Raw genomic sequence first — 17,710 nt, 5'->3', positions numbered from 1 at the left:
TTGACCTTTCTGCTGCTTTCCGTATTGTTGACCAATAATAACTTCTTCTCACCTGTCATAACTTGAGCCTACAAATATCCTCCTACCTTTCCCAGCTGTTTCTGATATCTCCTTTTCTGATGCTTTTGCCCCTCAACAATAGCCCTCCTATGCTGACGACATGACAAGCTCTCTGTCTTTCACCCTATCTTTGTCTTCAGCTGCCTCTCTGCCATTTCAAATTGGATTATATTCCTTGCCTAACAAGGGTTGCCAAGGCAAAACCTGACATGGCAAGACGAAGTCTGAAGAGGAAAAGCCAAAGGGGAACAAGGAGCACAACTTTGAGGTTAAACTTTTCATGGTTTATCTCCATAAGTTAAGACAGCACCCACTGACCCCATCCCCATAACTTCATTGTTTAAATTTGTTATGGAGTGGTAGTGGAAGGATTGCACATGCCAACGTACGTATGATGGAATCACATAATGTATTTTTTACTTTAAAGTTCCATTGTAGCCTCGCACTTACCACACTCTCAACAATTCTAGGATGAAGTAGGTATTATGTATTGTGCACAGGGGCTAAGGCAAATCACTGTTAAGTACAGCATTTACCACTTTATGCAAAATGAACGGAGGTATCAGCTAAAATTGAACAAATATAATGCATCTATACTTTTTATTTTATCCTAATATACATGTTAATTATTGATCTCTATAGAATGCCTTTTGTATGGCACTAGATTTAGATTTACCCTTTTCATGCATTATGTAAACAAAGCCTAAAATGCTAAGAAAAATCCCAATTTATAGTGCTTAGAAAGAAAGGAAATAAATTAAGTACACCTGTATGTCATTTTTGTCCTTATTCATAGATATAAAAATTCACACAGAGCTACTCACACGTCTCAGTAAATGTGGTGACCATATAGTATGAGATGATATCGTTAAGGAGAGTTGTCAACAATATAAAGCAGAACCGAACCTATTTTTGTTATTTTTTTTTCAGCAGTCAAATATCTGGAGTAAAATGTCTATACCACCATAAAGGCATAAATACCACCATATAGGCATATACCACCATATAGGCATAAATAAGATAAAGTAAGAACTGCATGTAATCAACATCTTTTTCAAACCCAAGTATAGAAAAATTGAATAAATGGTTACAAAAATGTGTTTTTGCATGGTTTCAGAATGCTTAATAGCAATGGAATAAACAACCTTTTGGTTGATTTTTCATTATTATTTTGTTTGTCCTAATGTATCCAACAGTGGCTTTATGAGTGATTGTTTAAGAACCTTTCAACTTATTCAGCTTTCAAAAACAGAGAAAATGTAGAACTATATGTGCAGATTTTCTTTTGAAATTATTTTAATTGAACATGTTTCTAAATCTAATACACTAAACATTTTGGAGAATATAAACTGAATAACAGACAAATATATATATATATATATATATATATATATATATATATATTTATTTATTTTTTTTTCATTTTCTTTAGATTAGTCTTTAGTGGTAGCTGACAAGTCATCACTCTATCTCCAGAGATTACCTGACAATAATTGGGTCATGAGTTTCCTTAAAGGGATACTTCAGGCTGGAAATGACCTTTTTTTTTTTTTTTTAAACACTGTCATTACAACAGTTTAAGCAGAGACCACTCTATCATAAAATATAAGATATATCTATATCATCATTAGTAGATAATTATATAAAGTTTGATTCATGAACTATTACTCAAGTTACATGGAATCTTTAATCTATAAAAGGAAGGAACCAATTGAAGGAAAACAGGGACAAGACTTTTATAAAAGCCTGGAATTACAAATTCTGCAAGTAGCATAGAAACTTACAACATCGGGAATGTAACTCGATAAAAAGTGAAGCTTGTAGGACTCTATAGCCTCTTGAGGATCAAATGTTACATTTTGTCATCATTACAGTTTTGTCCTCACAGAGCTCCTGCCAGTGTAGAATGTGCTGCTTAATTCAAATTAATAGCACTACACATTGGTCCTATTTTGGGGTCATGTCTCATTAAAATCAGGACAGTAGTAAAACTCTTTATTCATTTAAAGGGACACTATAGTCACCTGAACAACTTTAGCTTAATGAAGCAGTTTTGGTGTATAGAACATGCCCCTGCAGCCTCACTGCTCAATCCTCTGCCATTTACGAGTTAAATCCCTTTGTTTATGAACCCTAGTCACACCTCCCTGCATGTGACTTGCACAACCTTCCATAAACACTTCCTGTAAATAGAGCCCTAATTAGGCTTTCTTTATTGCAAGTTCTGTTTAATTAAGATTTTCTTATCCCCTGCTATGTTAATAGCTTGCTAGACCCTACAAGAGCCTCCTGTATGTGATTCAAGTTCAATTTAGAGATTGAGATACAATTATTTAAGGTAAATTACATCTGTTTGAAAGTGAAACCAGTTTTTTATTCATGCAGGCTCTGTCAATCATAGCCAGGGGAGGTATGGCTAGGGCTGCATAAACAGAAACAAAGTGATTTAACTCCTAAATGACAGTGAATTGAGCAGTGAAATTGCAGGGGAATGATCTATACACTAAAACTGCTTTATTTAGCTAAAGTAATTTAGGTGACTAGAGTGTTCCTTTAAAAGAGGGGTATTCCTTCCTTCTTTCAAATGAGAATTTCGTACCTCCACATAAGGAATGAAATAGACAGGAATTCTGGTGGTTAAAGCCAGAAAAACAGGCTCATCAACTATGTGAAATCTCAATACCAACTGTTAGGTGATCAGTTATGGTAATGGATAATGACTGTGCTGACACAGTGCCATGGGACTCTCAATAAAAAGAAGGAACAGTCAATTTCCGGAAGTGGTCTCCCATGTTCCCCTGTAATGCATATGGACATAAAGTGGGACAGTTAGGAGGTATGTTTAGTTCAAAAAAAGAATGTTAAGTTCCTTTAAATAAATGTTTGAGTACTCTAAATAGAGAGTAATGAAAGCAGCTTAGAAAACAAAATGTATGAATTTATAATGCTTATATTAATTGTTTAACACAAGACTGCAATAAAAGAGACCCAGTGATATGCTTTATGTAATATAACAAAGGAAGTTATTCTCTTTGTAAACAGAGTTAAATATTTATATGTGATCACTAACGCCAAAGGAAAATTCTGATCTATCGCCACTTAATTAAAATTCTATGAGCGGCTGTGTGACCTCAAAAAAAAAAAAAAAAAAAAAAAAGAGAGATTACTGTTCATGCTCTACTAACTTAATATCTCTCTAACCAAATATTCTATTAGATATCCATTTCATTATTCACATCCGTAGAACATTACATACTGCCATACAGACATCTCTTTAGAGAACAGTGTTTCACATAATGACAGTTTTCTCAACAAGATGACTATATTGCCACATTTATTAAGCTAGTTTTGCAGAACCCCCTCTTTTTCGGATGCAACATGTTCAACCATGTAATCATATACACAATATGCTATTACATCAATCTAAATGAGAAAGCACTGTCCAAATTATACCCAAATAATGCTGCAAATATTTTCAAACATTACTTTGATGGATTTTTTTTTTGTTGTTGTTGTTTTTTTTTCTCCTCGAATTGCAAACTGTGAGGAAGCGGCACCATCTGGCAATCTACGGTGCCAACTTTTAATTTGTGAACTCAAACGCACAACAAACCATCATGTTCTTATAGCAAACAACCCCGCTTAAGGGTTGATAAAGGTTGCAACATGTTTGAATTATTCTATCATATGCACACATATATTTTTTTTCCATATAAAAATAGAAGATACTGTTGTGGAGTAAAAAATATCACTCCAGACACAGAAAGCACTTTTTTGACAGATTATTAAATTAAAAGGTTTCGAGAAAAATATGCACTTTTATAAAAAGTTGCAGAAATGCCTCCCCGGCTGTCAATTAGACAGTCAAGAGGTTTTCTTCCATCTCAGCTCCGTAGAGCTAACCGAATTGGAAGGTGTGTTACTGTAATGTACTTCATCCTTCCTCCCTTCTAAATGAGTTGTACTAGCAGAAAAAAGAAGCTCGTGGCTTGAGCAATGAGACTTCTCAAAGAGGGGTGGGATTGCAAAGGCTGCCGACGATACATCCACTGCATTAAACAGACATGCATTTAAGTGTTTTACCACTTATATACATGGCTATATTGGATTAGATCCAGGGAATTTTGTTCAATTCTGTTTATGCAGGCATCTGGTTACTTTTCAAACTATTAAATATTATAAAACATAAGGATATCAATATGGGACAACCACCTTTTGGTATTCAGAGGAAAAAAAAAACAATGTATACAGCCCATATTACAATTAACAAACCTTATTACTGGCACCACCAAGGGGTAACCTGGGAAACATTTAACTGTCAAGCATGCATGATTAGTGGCATATCCCATGGTTTGTCTCCTGCCATTCCCAGCATGCTTCCATACCACCTAGTATATGTTCCTACCTGAAGGTAAGTAGGAGGACGAAGTTATAGATGCAATACTTTTATAGATCAGCTTTCTGCTTGACAAAATGAGCCATTCTATCAAGTTACTACCCTGCAAACACAAAGAGGCTGTTAGTTTGCCCATATGAATTACCTTCTGGTCTGATCGACAGGATCTTCCTCAGGCTGACTGCTGAACAAGGTTATAATTCCAAAACCACATGGCACTTCTTCTTTTATTCCATCTTTTCTTCTGGTTATTGCGATAACTTCAACCACAGCAACGATGCTGGGGTCATTTAGTGCTGAATGGAAATAGATGGGCTGAAATAGAAAAACATATGTTCCCAGGTTAGATTTTTAAATGGATTGTCCATTTACCAAGTCTCTCATTATTTGATCAGAAAGGAATGTGCATACAACTATAGTAAAGGATAGTTCTTGCTTACGGTCGTATTTAGCATCTTATTCAAAGATGCATTATCGATTCAGCTAAACTTAAAGTAATACAATAAAAATGTATTTAGATGCGTATTTTTGTGTCTACAGTTGAATTACATTCTGGGTTCACAACAGGTCAGTTAGGATTTTCTAATTCCATCATGAATATAGAAGGTAAGGTTGACTATCAAAGTAAAAATGGACAAAAAAATGACACTTCATGGACATATGACAGCAAGAAACATAGTTGAGTTGAAGACATTACATAAGAATGCAAATGCAGCAATCTTCACCTCTACACTCACATTCCCCAGATATTTTGATAAGTGGAAACATTGTTTTAGTTGGAACATAAGGCTCTAGCAATGACTGAAGTATCAGTAGATCAAAGAAAATCTAATGGAATTGTTTAGGGCAGGCAGCAGAGCGTAAACAAGTGTCTAGATTAAGTTTTTATTAGCAGGAACTCAGGAACCAGGTAAGGTGAAGTGTTATAATAAACATTTATTTATTATAAAATAATAAAAGCAGAAATTGCTGACACAGCAGCTTTTAACACTTCAACTTACCTGGTTCCTGAGTTCCTGCTAAGAAAAACATATTACAAACATCTAAGAGGAGGATCACATCCAGTGTATCCCTCGGTGGATGAAATACCTTTACAGTCCAGAGCCTAACTTATGTGGCTCTGGAAAGTGTGAGTGAACCTCTTTTATTCTGCACATATTGTAAATAGGTTTCAACAGTATACACTATGTTGTTTTCTTGTATATATTATATATAGGGTCCACAGTTACTGTCTGTTGCTGAAAATAGGACATATACAAGTTTTTAAAGGTAAAATATTCCACTGTTTGTGCGCTTTCACCTTTTTTTTTCTGTTTATTGAAGGAATCATGGCGAGGTGGTTAGATGACTAATTAACTAGTGGCCACTTGACTTTTTGAGGGTTTTTTTAATTGCATAATTGTTTACTGAGCATGATGCAAAAAAAAACATTTGGGTTTTTTTGCAAGTAATATGCATAGAAATACCTACATTTCTATAATTTCTTAATTCTAAAACACTATCTCTTCATAGGCATCAACTGAGAAAATATTTTCTGACTAAAAAGTTTAGAAACAGACACGTGATTATGTAATTACTTAACTTGCCTCAATCAAAAAAAGTACCGTACATCTTCATACAATTGAAAGATCTGAAGGAAACTTAAATCCCAGCACATAAACCTCTATTATTTAGCATGGTAACTGCATAGAAAATGTGGATTCAGCTAGATTATTTAAATGATAGATTAGCCCATCTAACATTATGCATTCATTTTAGAAAAAAAAAAAAATGTGAACACATAAAACAAATAGCTCTTGACATTTATAGATACGGCTGCCCTAGAGCTACATTAATTCCTTTCCATTTTAAAATCACGTTAGCATATTTCACACACTGTTATTTCACTGATCAACTCAGAGTCCAGACCGCCAGCTAAGACAAAAAAAGCCACTTTTGTTTGCAGGCTTTTAGGTATCAGAAGAAAAAAAAAATGATTACTTGTTTTTCAAAGCAGGTGTGATACTCTTGGGGGCTTTTAAACATGAAAAAGCTCATTAGAGGTTAACCATTGCATTCTTAAAATGACCAGTCACCTCTGCAAACTCTCACCTTGCTGGGGACATTCTTAATGACCTAATTTACTTAATTAAATTCATCTTTCGGATTAGAAGCTGATATATCCTGGCAGCTTCAGGGGGAACAAGAGCAAAAGAGGAGGTGATCTTAGGACAGAGCAGATACTAAGGATGCGCACAGCAAGGTCATGGCATCTCTCGCAATAGTAAAACAGTCTCAAAGTAATAAAAAGAGACTTGAGAGAAGAAATATGCACAAAGGGTTTTCTTTACTAAATATTAAATCTGCAGCTTAAAAAAAATATGTTGTGAAAATAGGAATTGCTTTAATTTAATCTGCCTTAAAGTCACTGCATTTCCCTAGCAAGAAACTGGAAATAATAAATAAAAAAAAAAAACAGAATTTCACTTGAAAAAAGAACATAGAATTTGACTTGAATAGACCTGGTCTGGCAGCCAAATAACCCAAGATTTTTTTTTTTTTTTAAAGGGACACTGTAGTCACTATAACCATTTCATCTCTTTGAACTGGTTATAGTTCGTGGAGCTCCCTGGCACTGCCCTCCATTTAGTGATAAACCACTTTAGAACGGTTTAACACTAAACAAGTGTAATAGTTGTGGCTAAGATAGAGACTTCACACTTCCTTGTAGTCATACCTATTCATACCATCAGCTGGAGCTTTCATGGGCTTAAATCAGTCAGCTGACATTCTCAGTCAATCACAGCTGCCCACTGCTGTGCAGGCTAAGACTTCCTCATTAACCAAGCACCACAGCTGCTGGGGCCTCAAATTTAGCATTGAAACATAAAAACATGACGGCATTCTACTCTGATTCCCAAGAGAGCATGCTGGAACGCAACCGGAGCCGCAGTGGAACGCACGCGGCTGGCAGCAAGTCTGTTTACAACACGAGGAGGTTCACACTCGATTTCATCCGGCCGGCAAGAGAGATTTTTACATCTTTTGGACCCTCAGAATTTAAACTTGGCAGCAGCTGCTCTTCATATGTGGGAACTTTATTGTCTTTTATATTAAGTGTGTAAGGTTTAGACAGTGTATTGTTGCAAATAAAATCTTTTACATTTTAAGCAATCTGTCGGCTGCACAATATAAATGACATAGCATTTTAAATTTCTACTACAGTGGGACAATATATGTCTCCCATTTATTCTACCTATTCCTTAGTGTATTGGGTTATGTATAGAGCAGAACCTTTACTAGATTATTGTCACTCAGCTATTTTTTATTTTTCTTGCCCTTATATGGGAAGAAAAGATACAAATAGCTGATACATTTTCTACCTAATATTGCTACTTTGTGAAATCGCATTGCAGCTACTGAAATACTATTTTCACAGAGTCCTGCAACCACTATTGTTTATTCAATAGGCACCAAATCTATAAAAACATTAAAAACTGTTTAATGCTGAATGAAATGATGGTACCAGGGAACTACAGAAACTGGAACCAATTTAATGAGGTGAAGCAGACACATTCCCTACAGTGTCCCTTTAAAGATCTATTAGCTATTTAAACTAAACTATGAAATGATAAAGCTTACCTACTGGAATATATGTCCCAATTATCCTGGAAATAATGGAACACTCCCAGTTTGTGAGGCTTGTCTTTTCCCAATTTGTAATCCCTCTCAGTCCCAAACTCCATTCTGTTCTCCTATGTATGCAGTATCATATGTAAATAATATAATTAAGGGAACCCCCTAATATCCAGGAGAAGGCCATGATTTATTCTCTCCTCATCCTTCAACATATGTGCAAAGAAAATGTCTGACAATAAGAGCAATGGTTTCTGGGACCCCTGTTATACAAGGAGAGAGCCTTTAAGCATGCTCACCCTTCATCTGGACTTCCTACAGAATGTTTAGAAACGTTTCCCAGGAGCCCCTTTACTTAGCAATGGATAAGAGGGTCCATAATCCTATTATCTATAATATACCCATATACCCGTGAAATGCCCTGCTCCCCCTTTATTTCAAAACCTAAAGACAAATTAATATAACTTGCTTTGTATAAAAACTGCAACAGTTATTAACACTTCAGTTACTCCTCTGTATGAGGTATTTATGTACAACAGTGCCTATTTCACAAACTGCATCATCAGAGTTCAATGCAATCAAATAAACAAGTAAAAAGATTAGCTTTAAAAGTTGACAAACTAATAAAACGGCAAGTGTGGCGGCATGCGGGAAAAAACATTTTCAACGGAATTCCCACTTCTGAAATGCGTCTATTACTCCCTCAACAGTATCAATCTTTGGTCCCAGTTTGCTTGAAAACTGAAGACATTCAACCCACACATTCCCTTATCTGCGTTTGACAGTTACACACCATGACGGGATAAACAGATTTCTAAATCATTTAAAACATACTCCGATTTAATGCCTTCGTCTTCAGCCGCACACAGACCATTTAGCACTGGAGGTTTGCTTTCATTTTTCATCACAACTGGCATAATGGAAATTATGCACAGAACGGCATGCATGCTGTGAAGATCTGATAGATATTTTATTTTTGTCTTCGTAAGGGCATAAAAACAAAGTGCAATAGTCATTTTCACTAATGTACTCTAAGATTATCTACTAACAATTTCATTTTATTATTTACACAAATAGAAAATAGCCAGGAAATGTAATTCCAGTGGATTGTGGAACTTTAAAACTGGACAAGAGCTGGTCAGTTGTGAAATATTGCCCGGCTTGTTTAGCTGCCTTAGCATAATGTGTGATATAGTTGAAGGCTTGTGCTGGCTAATGAGAGTTTTACAAGGAAAGAGCAGCAGGGTTGTGGTTGCAACATGCTGATGAAGATCAGGGTTTGGCCTGTGGTAGTTTACTACCTGCTGCTGAATTACAAGTCACATCACACATAGTCAGCCAACATGTTGTATTTAGATTACAAAAATATGTTAAAACCCCTAAAAAACAAAACAAAAACGAAACAAAAACGAAAAAAAAACTTTGCGGTGTTACCCTTATTTAAGGTTAAATAACTATAGACCCATCTTCTTTGTATCAGCATGTTAACTGACTGTGCCTGCTATGCAACTTGATTGATGGCTGAGGTGTGCCAGCAGTCAAGTTACACAAAGGAGAGAGGTTTAAACAATGAAAGGTAATTAACATGTAACCTATGCCTTAAACTGTAGAAAGTAATATGTTGCTACACATGCGTAATGCAGTCCTCAATTTAGTTCCATATTAGTTACCACATTACAGGTCTGGTTCTGTTTCTTTACTTACATTTTATAAATATATAATTAGAGCATTGTTGGAATGCAAACATAACCTCTCGAGATTCTGATCACCTCAGTCCAACATTGGATATAGTTCACAAAATGGCCAAACTTAGTAAGAGATATGATTGCTTGAGGGTGGGAAATGTTGTGAAGAGCAGGTTGATCCTCAAGTGAAATGTAGCTCTCAACAATTTATAGTTCTGTTGTCATCCAAAACTGGTTTAGGAAGCACAGCTACAAGTGTGTGGAGGGTGCTGCTATTGTAGTCATCATAACCATTTGATCTCTTTGAATTAGTTATAGTGCTTAGAGTCCCCTGACACTGTCCCTCCATTCTGTGGTAAACCATTTTGAGCAGTTTAATACTAAATAATGGTCCTTGACTTCACACAGTCTGGCCCCTCCTGGAGGTGTGGTTAAGACAGAGATTAAACACTTCCATGTTGTCATACCCATTCGTACTGTCAGTTGGAGCTCTGATAGGCAAAAAGCTGTCAGCTGACACTCTCAGCCAATCACAGCTGCACATTGCTGCTCAGGCTAATGCTTCCTCATTAGTCAAAGCAGCAAAGAGGGGATGGACTGCCAGGGACTCTTGTTTAGCATTTAAACATAAAAACGGTTTAATGCTGAAGGAAATGACGGTAACAGGGGACTCCAAAACTACCAGTTCAATGAAATGAAGAAGTCCCTTTAAACTACCACTGTAGGCACTAAGATGTATTTTTTGGGTTTGTGCCTAAATAGGTCCCCATGTGTCGTAGCCTCGAGTTCAATATATTTTTATAGTTTGGAAGCACGGTTTCATACCATGCCTTCCAAGCCCTCTAGATAGGAAAGCTCGAAATATTAATGCCCAACTCTCATAAAAAGGCATTCCGTCACGTCACAAGTATTGCATTCATTGATTCTCTATGGCAAGACTTTGATTAGTGGATTGCAGTGAGCACCGCTCATGTGCCTACAGTCTTGTATGAGGAGCACTGGATTGGACCATCACCCTGGAGGGAACAACTACAGGGTGCTACGGGAGACTTAATGCTGAAAAACTAAGTAAACTAAGCTCTTTTTACATATTATACTACACACCTGGGGTGTTTAAATCTAACTAAGGACAAGGATACTATAACGTTAGAAATATAAGTTCGTATTCCTAATGCAATAGTGTACTTTAAATCAGTAGCCTAGGATTGTTTCAGGCACCAATGGGCCCCAGCTGAGCTAATATTTGTGTTCCATTAATCCATTAGTAAATGCTAAACCTACAAGTAACAAGGATGTTCCAAATAGGTGTTTACTAGACAATTTGGGCAATAGGCAAATAGTGTTGTGTTCGGAAAAGTGTCACGAAGAAAACCTGTAGAAGGAGCGGCACATGAATTTGGGAACACCTCCTCTTTTCCACGTTTACACTCTTTTTAAGACCACAACACGGTTCATACATGACCCCCAATGTTCTTTTTTCCTAAAGGTACATTTTTATGAATATGTAAATTTTATGATGAATATTTAAAAATACAATTTTTTTATTTAATTACCCATCATATGCAAATCACCATGCATCTTATGCAATAAACAGTAATATATATATATATATATATATATATATATATATATTTCAGATTATACTTTTTTTAATTAAAGACATTGTGCTTGATAAAATGGAAAGCTTTAGTTAGCACAATCAATATCACCACTCAATTTTAATTTTTGTAATTGCAATCTAAGAAATCAATAACAAATTAATTTGCGTTTACATTATGTCTGGGATGAAAAATTAGAAAACACTAAAATACATGGCTACATAATTTAAATATATTTAATATATTTTCAGGTGCTATAACTCCTGAAGTGGATATCAAAACATATAAAACAAATCCTGCACTAAACAAATATTCAAGCTAAAATGCCATCCAAAATGTCACGGATAAAACCTTACACAAGAAGAATAACCAACAATAAATGTTTATTACTTTAGTCTATAATTTTACTAGGTATTTAGAGTCTCTGGTTGACAGGGCTGTTTGTGCAGTAGAATTTTCAAACCCCACACAAGGTCGAAAATAATAAAAGACTTTTCTATTTTATTATTCTGAAAAAAATACATAATCTATCTATCTATCTATCTATCTGTCGGTCACAAAACATTATAACATTTAATTGTTAAATATAAATGTAAAACCACAATCCGTGTATACAGTACAGGGCTATACAAATAAAGAGAAAAAAATATAAAATAACAAAAGGGTGGAGATAATATGTGTGTGCCTTTGTAACTTAGATTAAGTTCTTAGGTTTTAATTTGCTGATAATTGTAAAGTGTAGAGGGTTCTATTTTACTGTTTGATGGTTGTAAGTTGAGGGTGCATGCGTGTAAGGTAAAACTTTTTTCTCCACATTAACAAAGCTGCAAAACGTTTTTGCTATATACCTTATCTGAGCAAACATTTGGGACGATTAGTGATAAACCATCACTACTATGTATGTTTCATCAGTGCGGAGAAGGGTAAAATCAATAGTGAATAGAAGAACTTAATTTAATCAACCAACTTCAGGCAAAGAGATTAACCGCCAGCCTTTCCTTGTGGAGCACAGACCAGCAAAACATTATAAATGAAGCATAATCATATATAACATATATAAACTTCAGGCTGACCTGATCTGAGACTCTGCCACTGTAAAATTTACTGGTGGGAAAAAAAGCAGGGGCTTAACTAAACATTAATATCACACTAGTACATGGCTTGAATAAAATATCTAAAATCCCTTTTCTATGGACTTTCTACAATCATTTCCACAAAAAGAGAAGTAACTAAGCAGTTCTGATAAAACGTGTAACATGTGATGGCTTCACTGTTCGATCTACAAGCCAATAGAACTTTCACCGGGCTGTTTGTTGACTTCTTCTAATTAATACGGGCAGTGTTTGTCAAAGTATTTGTTACACTGTAAATGCACACAAGGACTTTCAGGCTAGTGCCACGAAACAAGGGTTCACTTTTTGCATTCGTTCTTTGACTCTTGAATTAGTTATTATAGTTTTCCCTATCCTTATCTGATCTTATCTAGTTTAACCATTTATACTAGATACGTGTTCACTTGCTTTGTTACCTTGACCATGGCATGCTGACTGCAAGAGTCTGCTTGCAAGTTTTCTGAATTGTCCATCTTTCAGAGAATTCAACAAACTCCCACTATAGTAGTTATAGTGGCAAAATTCGGACACAACCTGGCTATGTTGGCTACCCATGGTGCTTCTGGAGTAAAACACTGCCACATGGTACCCATAGGAAAGCATTATATTCAATGGCTATCTATAAGAAGCAATTGGATGTACGTGCGGTGCTTGCTGAACATGGTCCTCTATGAGAAGCATTGGATTGGACCAGCGATGGAGGTGATGCCTCTTTGATGACGTCGGGAAGCAGGGATGTCAAGTTATTAACAATAGAAAGGTGACTGAATCTAACTAGGGATAAGGGCACTATAGGATTAGAAATTTAGGTTTGCACTGGTATCTAACTGGTAACTGACCTAGAATCATGTAGCTCGTAAATTTGTGACAATCCAGTTAAAATCCATGTAGAAATTCTCATTTCATATAACATTAATATCAAATATAAAAAGAGGATTAATGGTTTGTGTGAATCAGTCCCACATACAAGTCGCAAAGAACTGCCTAGACTTAAAAAATGCAACATAGGAAAAACCTGTTAAAATATGCATGAATGTTGGCCAAACAATACATGACGAGCTCTAGGCTATAGAACAAATCCTAAGCATTTCCTTTATCACACTTCTTCAGAGTAATAAGCGAGAAGAGGTTAGAAAAATAAAATTAAAACATAGTAATAATTCAAACGTAATGTTGTAGCCAAAACCCAACAGTCTATAGCAGTGATTTCCTACCTTTTTTCTATTGAGTACCCCTTGGCAGCCCATTTCCATAAATAGTACCCCTTATATTAGCTTAATATTTGTAATTATTATAGCTATAGCTGTTCTTTCAAATGTATATGCTTTTCTCTGTCACATCTCCCCTTTTTCTTTGTTCCAGGCTCCTTACAGTGCAGGTACACACATGTGGATACACAAACACACAGACTGACACACGTGCAGATACACATATACAAATTCTGACACGCACACAGATACAAACACTGACATACATACAGATATACATAATACAGATACAAACAATGACACACTCATACAGATACATAATACAGATACACACTGACAGAGATGCAGATACATAGACACAGATACAAGCACTGAGATACACATGCAAATAAAGAGACACACATTCAGTTGCACAGACACAATGACACACATAGAAAGAAAAAGAAGGAACCAGAGAGAGTCCCTGAGGTGGAGAGTTATAATGAAAAAATAGGGAATCCCTACCTTTAATAATCCTAAGGGGAAAAAACAAACAATGGGGAAGGTATAGGACAGGTAAAACAAGGGTAAGGGGTAATGCCAACAGTCAAAGGACAAATAGTGTGACAGGTCCCCCTTGAAATCAGGAGGTTCCTAACTATATCCTCAGTGGACTGGGCTCCCCTTAGCTCTTGTAGAGGGATCTAAGGTGGTAGGTGAAACTTGCTGCGAACGGAGGAGCAATAAAGGGAAAGTCCTCTAGCAGGGGACACATACAAGGTCCCGATGTGGACCTGAGCAGGACTACTAAATAAGGAGGACTAACCCTGAATACCTCGGCACTATATGAGGAGCACTAGTGCCTACTGTAACCAGAGTACCCTATGGCTCCCCCAGACAAAACCCTTGTAATACAGAGCAACGAGAGACCCCTAGAACGGGACACACAAGATCCCAAATTAAACTAAACAGGAACGCTGAGAGAAGAGGTCTGACCCTAAGTACCTCGGCACTGTATAGGAGCAGCTAGTGCCTACTATAACCAGAATCCCTGCCTGTCCTGATAAATGAAAACAAATTAAAATTAAATTAAATAATCGAATCCATTAGTGCTACCAAAAGAGTGTGAATAAATTAAATTAAATAAAGTCTAGCTCGACGCGCGTTTCGGCGTGTCAGCACGCCGTCGTCAGGAGCAATGAACTGATTAGATTCCCCGTGCTGGTTTAAATACCTCTTTGTGTAATCGTTCCGTTAGTGTTGCCAGCTGTGGGTACCACGTGGGCTACCGTACTTCCTCGGTACCCATTGGTCTGTCCAAGGTGCTGGTCCCTCCCCTCAGTGGTGATTGGTCTGCCTCATTTGCGGTCCCTCCCCTTGCTAGCCGCGTCATCTGACGCGGTTCTAGTCAAACGGGGGAAGGATGGGGCTTCCATTCATTGGTGCTCAGCCCGTCTGTCATCTTTTGGACCTGCCCCATTACTGATCGCGTCATATGACGCGGTGCTCGGCTGAAGCCGTAGTTAATGGTAATGGAACAGTGGGCAGGACGAGCGAGTAATTTAACCCCTGCAGCGTCAATCAAAAAGCTGCAATGGTGGTCAGTTAATATTGTGTATGGGAGGGGTACTGAGTATTTATGGTGCTAAATGCATCCATAAGAACACGACCAGAGTGGGGATAAGTTCTATATGCCCTCTCTGGGGATGGGACAGAGGTAAGTTCCCTAATAGTGGTAACAAAGGTGTAACATCTATGGAATGGACGTGGTCACAAGAATAAGTTACCAAAAATGGTAACAGAGGTGTAACAGAGGTATACCCGTAAGAGGAAAGAAACACACACACACACACACAGCATCCCTAAGTAAAGATATATACAAAATTTACGTGTAAAAAATATATACAGTGCCTGAATTAATGTCCCACAATAGGACTGGTGGGAATCACCATTATTAGGACATCCTGAAATGAGAGGAGGATGGAGAAAATATTAGAGGAAAGCTGAGAAGGAGAACCCCTCATTCAGACCTGCCGGAGAGAGGGTTTTGAGTTTATAAATCCAGTAGGATTCACGTTGTCTTAATTTCGTGTCCCAATCCCCCTTCCGTTGAGTCTGTGGGATATGTTCAATCCCTATAAATTTTAGCTTGTTTGCTGAATTTTGGTGATGGATTTTCAGATGGCGTGAAATGGGAGTTTCAAGGTGTCTTCTGACTGAATTAACGTGTTCCCTAATTCTCAATTTAAAGGGTCTGAACGTTTTACCCACGTATTTCATGCCGCATGAACAGGTTAGTAGGTAGATTACCCCTTCTGTCCTGCAGTTAAAAAATGAGCGTACAGGAAAGGTTTCCTTGTTGTTACTATCTGTAAAGTTCTTGGACTTTAAGTGAATGAATTGACATGCACTGCAATGCCCACATCTGTACGTCCCTTTAGGTAGGTAGTTGTTCCCTCCTTTCTTTAGGGGGGCAAGATGGCTCTGTACTAGGGTGTCACGTAAATTTTTGCCCCTGCGTGCCGTCACAGAGGGAAAGGTGGTGACTACCTGTTTGATTTGGGGATCAGAAGTCAGAATGGGCCAATACCGCTTAAGGGTGCTCATCATGAAATCCCATCCTGCATCATAGGTGGCGATGCAGCGGATTAGTTTCTGATCTTGCCCTTGTATCTTGTTGTCAGTCAAGAGGGACTCACGTTCAGTGCTGATTGCTCGGCTATAGGCCCTGCGTAAGACCCTATTAGGGTAACCCTTGTCCTTAAAGGCACGTCTGAGTTCCCATGCTTTAACCTTGAAGTCGTCCACAGAGGAACAGTTCCGCCTTAATCTTAGGTATTGCCCTATTGGTATACCAGCTTTGAGGGGGCGAGGATGGTGACTGTGCCAATTCAGAAGGCTATTAGTAGCTGTTTGCTTTCTGAAGAGGGTTGTTGCAATGCCCCCTTCGGAAATGGATATGGTAATGTCCAAAAAATTAAGTCGTTTACCCCCCATCTCGCTGGTAAATTTGAGATTAAGATCATTCCTATTTAAAAGGTTGACAAAGGTTAGAAAGTCTTGTGCAGTGCCAGTCCACACAATGAGCACGTCATCTATATAGCGTTTCCAACAGAAGACCATTGCCATAAAATGGCTCAAATGTGGGGCGGACCTGATGTAATTTTCCCAGGTGCCTAGATAGAGATTTGCATACGATGGAGCACAAGATGTGCCCATCGCAGTCCCCCTAATTTGTTGGTACACTGCACCATTGAACAAGAAAATGTTCCTAGTAAGGATTGTTCTAAGTATATTAGAGATAAATTCAATGTATGCGGGCGGGGATTGTAGCTCTTGTTCCAAGATGGTTCTTATGTTGCTAATTCCCTGTGTATGGGGTATAGAGCTATATAGTGACTCTACATCCAGACTGCATAGTAGTGCCTGGTCTGGGATGGAGATGTCCTTGAGGTAACTGAGCATTTGTTTTGTATCTCTTATATATGATGGCAGCTTGGAGACAATGGGTGACAATATCTTATCCAGAAAGATACTAAGATTCTGGGTCAAATTGCCACATCCAGATACAATCGGTCTACCCGACGGGTTGTCTAGGGATTTATGAACCTTGGGTAAACTGTAAAAGGTTGATAGTACTGGTTGTCTAACTAGCATGAACTCAAATTCATTTTTGGTGATCAAATTGTCAGTTAGGGCCTGATTCAACATAGTTTTAATTTCGGCAAGAAATTGAGTCGTAGGGTCGCATTTTAATACTTGATAGGTCTCCCTATCGTCTAGTAATTTCTGTACCATCCGTGTGTAATTAGAGTGATCCATCAGGACCACATTGCCGCCCTTGTCTGACGGTTTGATCACCAGTTGATCATTGTCTTTGAGTTCTTTTAGTGCTACTTGTTCTATCCTAGTGAGGTTGCTAAGAGATTCAATACACATGGTCCCCAATTCAACTTCTTCAATTTCCCTGCACACCATTTCTAAAAAGACCGTAATGTTCTTATAGTCTTTTATGTGAGGTGTAAAACGACTCTTTGGTGTAAGATGAGTGATTGGG

General features: G+C 37.4%; 1 protein-coding gene across 1 annotated transcript in view; it reads right to left on the bottom strand.

Annotated features, from left to right (window-relative positions):
- Positions 1-17,710, bottom strand: part of NPHP4 (nephrocystin 4) — a 311,285-nt gene that overhangs the window by 222,079 nt on the left and 71,496 nt on the right. Inside the window, exon 3 of the mRNA XM_063435987.1 lies at positions 4,602-4,771. Within this exon, the coding sequence (XP_063292057.1) occupies positions 4,602-4,771 (170 nt within the window). The remainder of the gene's footprint in view (positions 1-4,601; positions 4,772-17,710) is intronic.

Source organism: Pelobates fuscus, chromosome 11 (genome assembly GCF_036172605.1).
Source record: "Pelobates fuscus isolate aPelFus1 chromosome 11, aPelFus1.pri, whole genome shotgun sequence".
In the NCBI taxonomy this organism is placed as follows: Eukaryota; Metazoa; Chordata; class Amphibia; order Anura; family Pelobatidae; genus Pelobates; species Pelobates fuscus.
The sequence above is the reverse complement of the archived record's forward strand: the minus strand, read 5'-3'. Positions and strand labels throughout refer to the sequence as shown.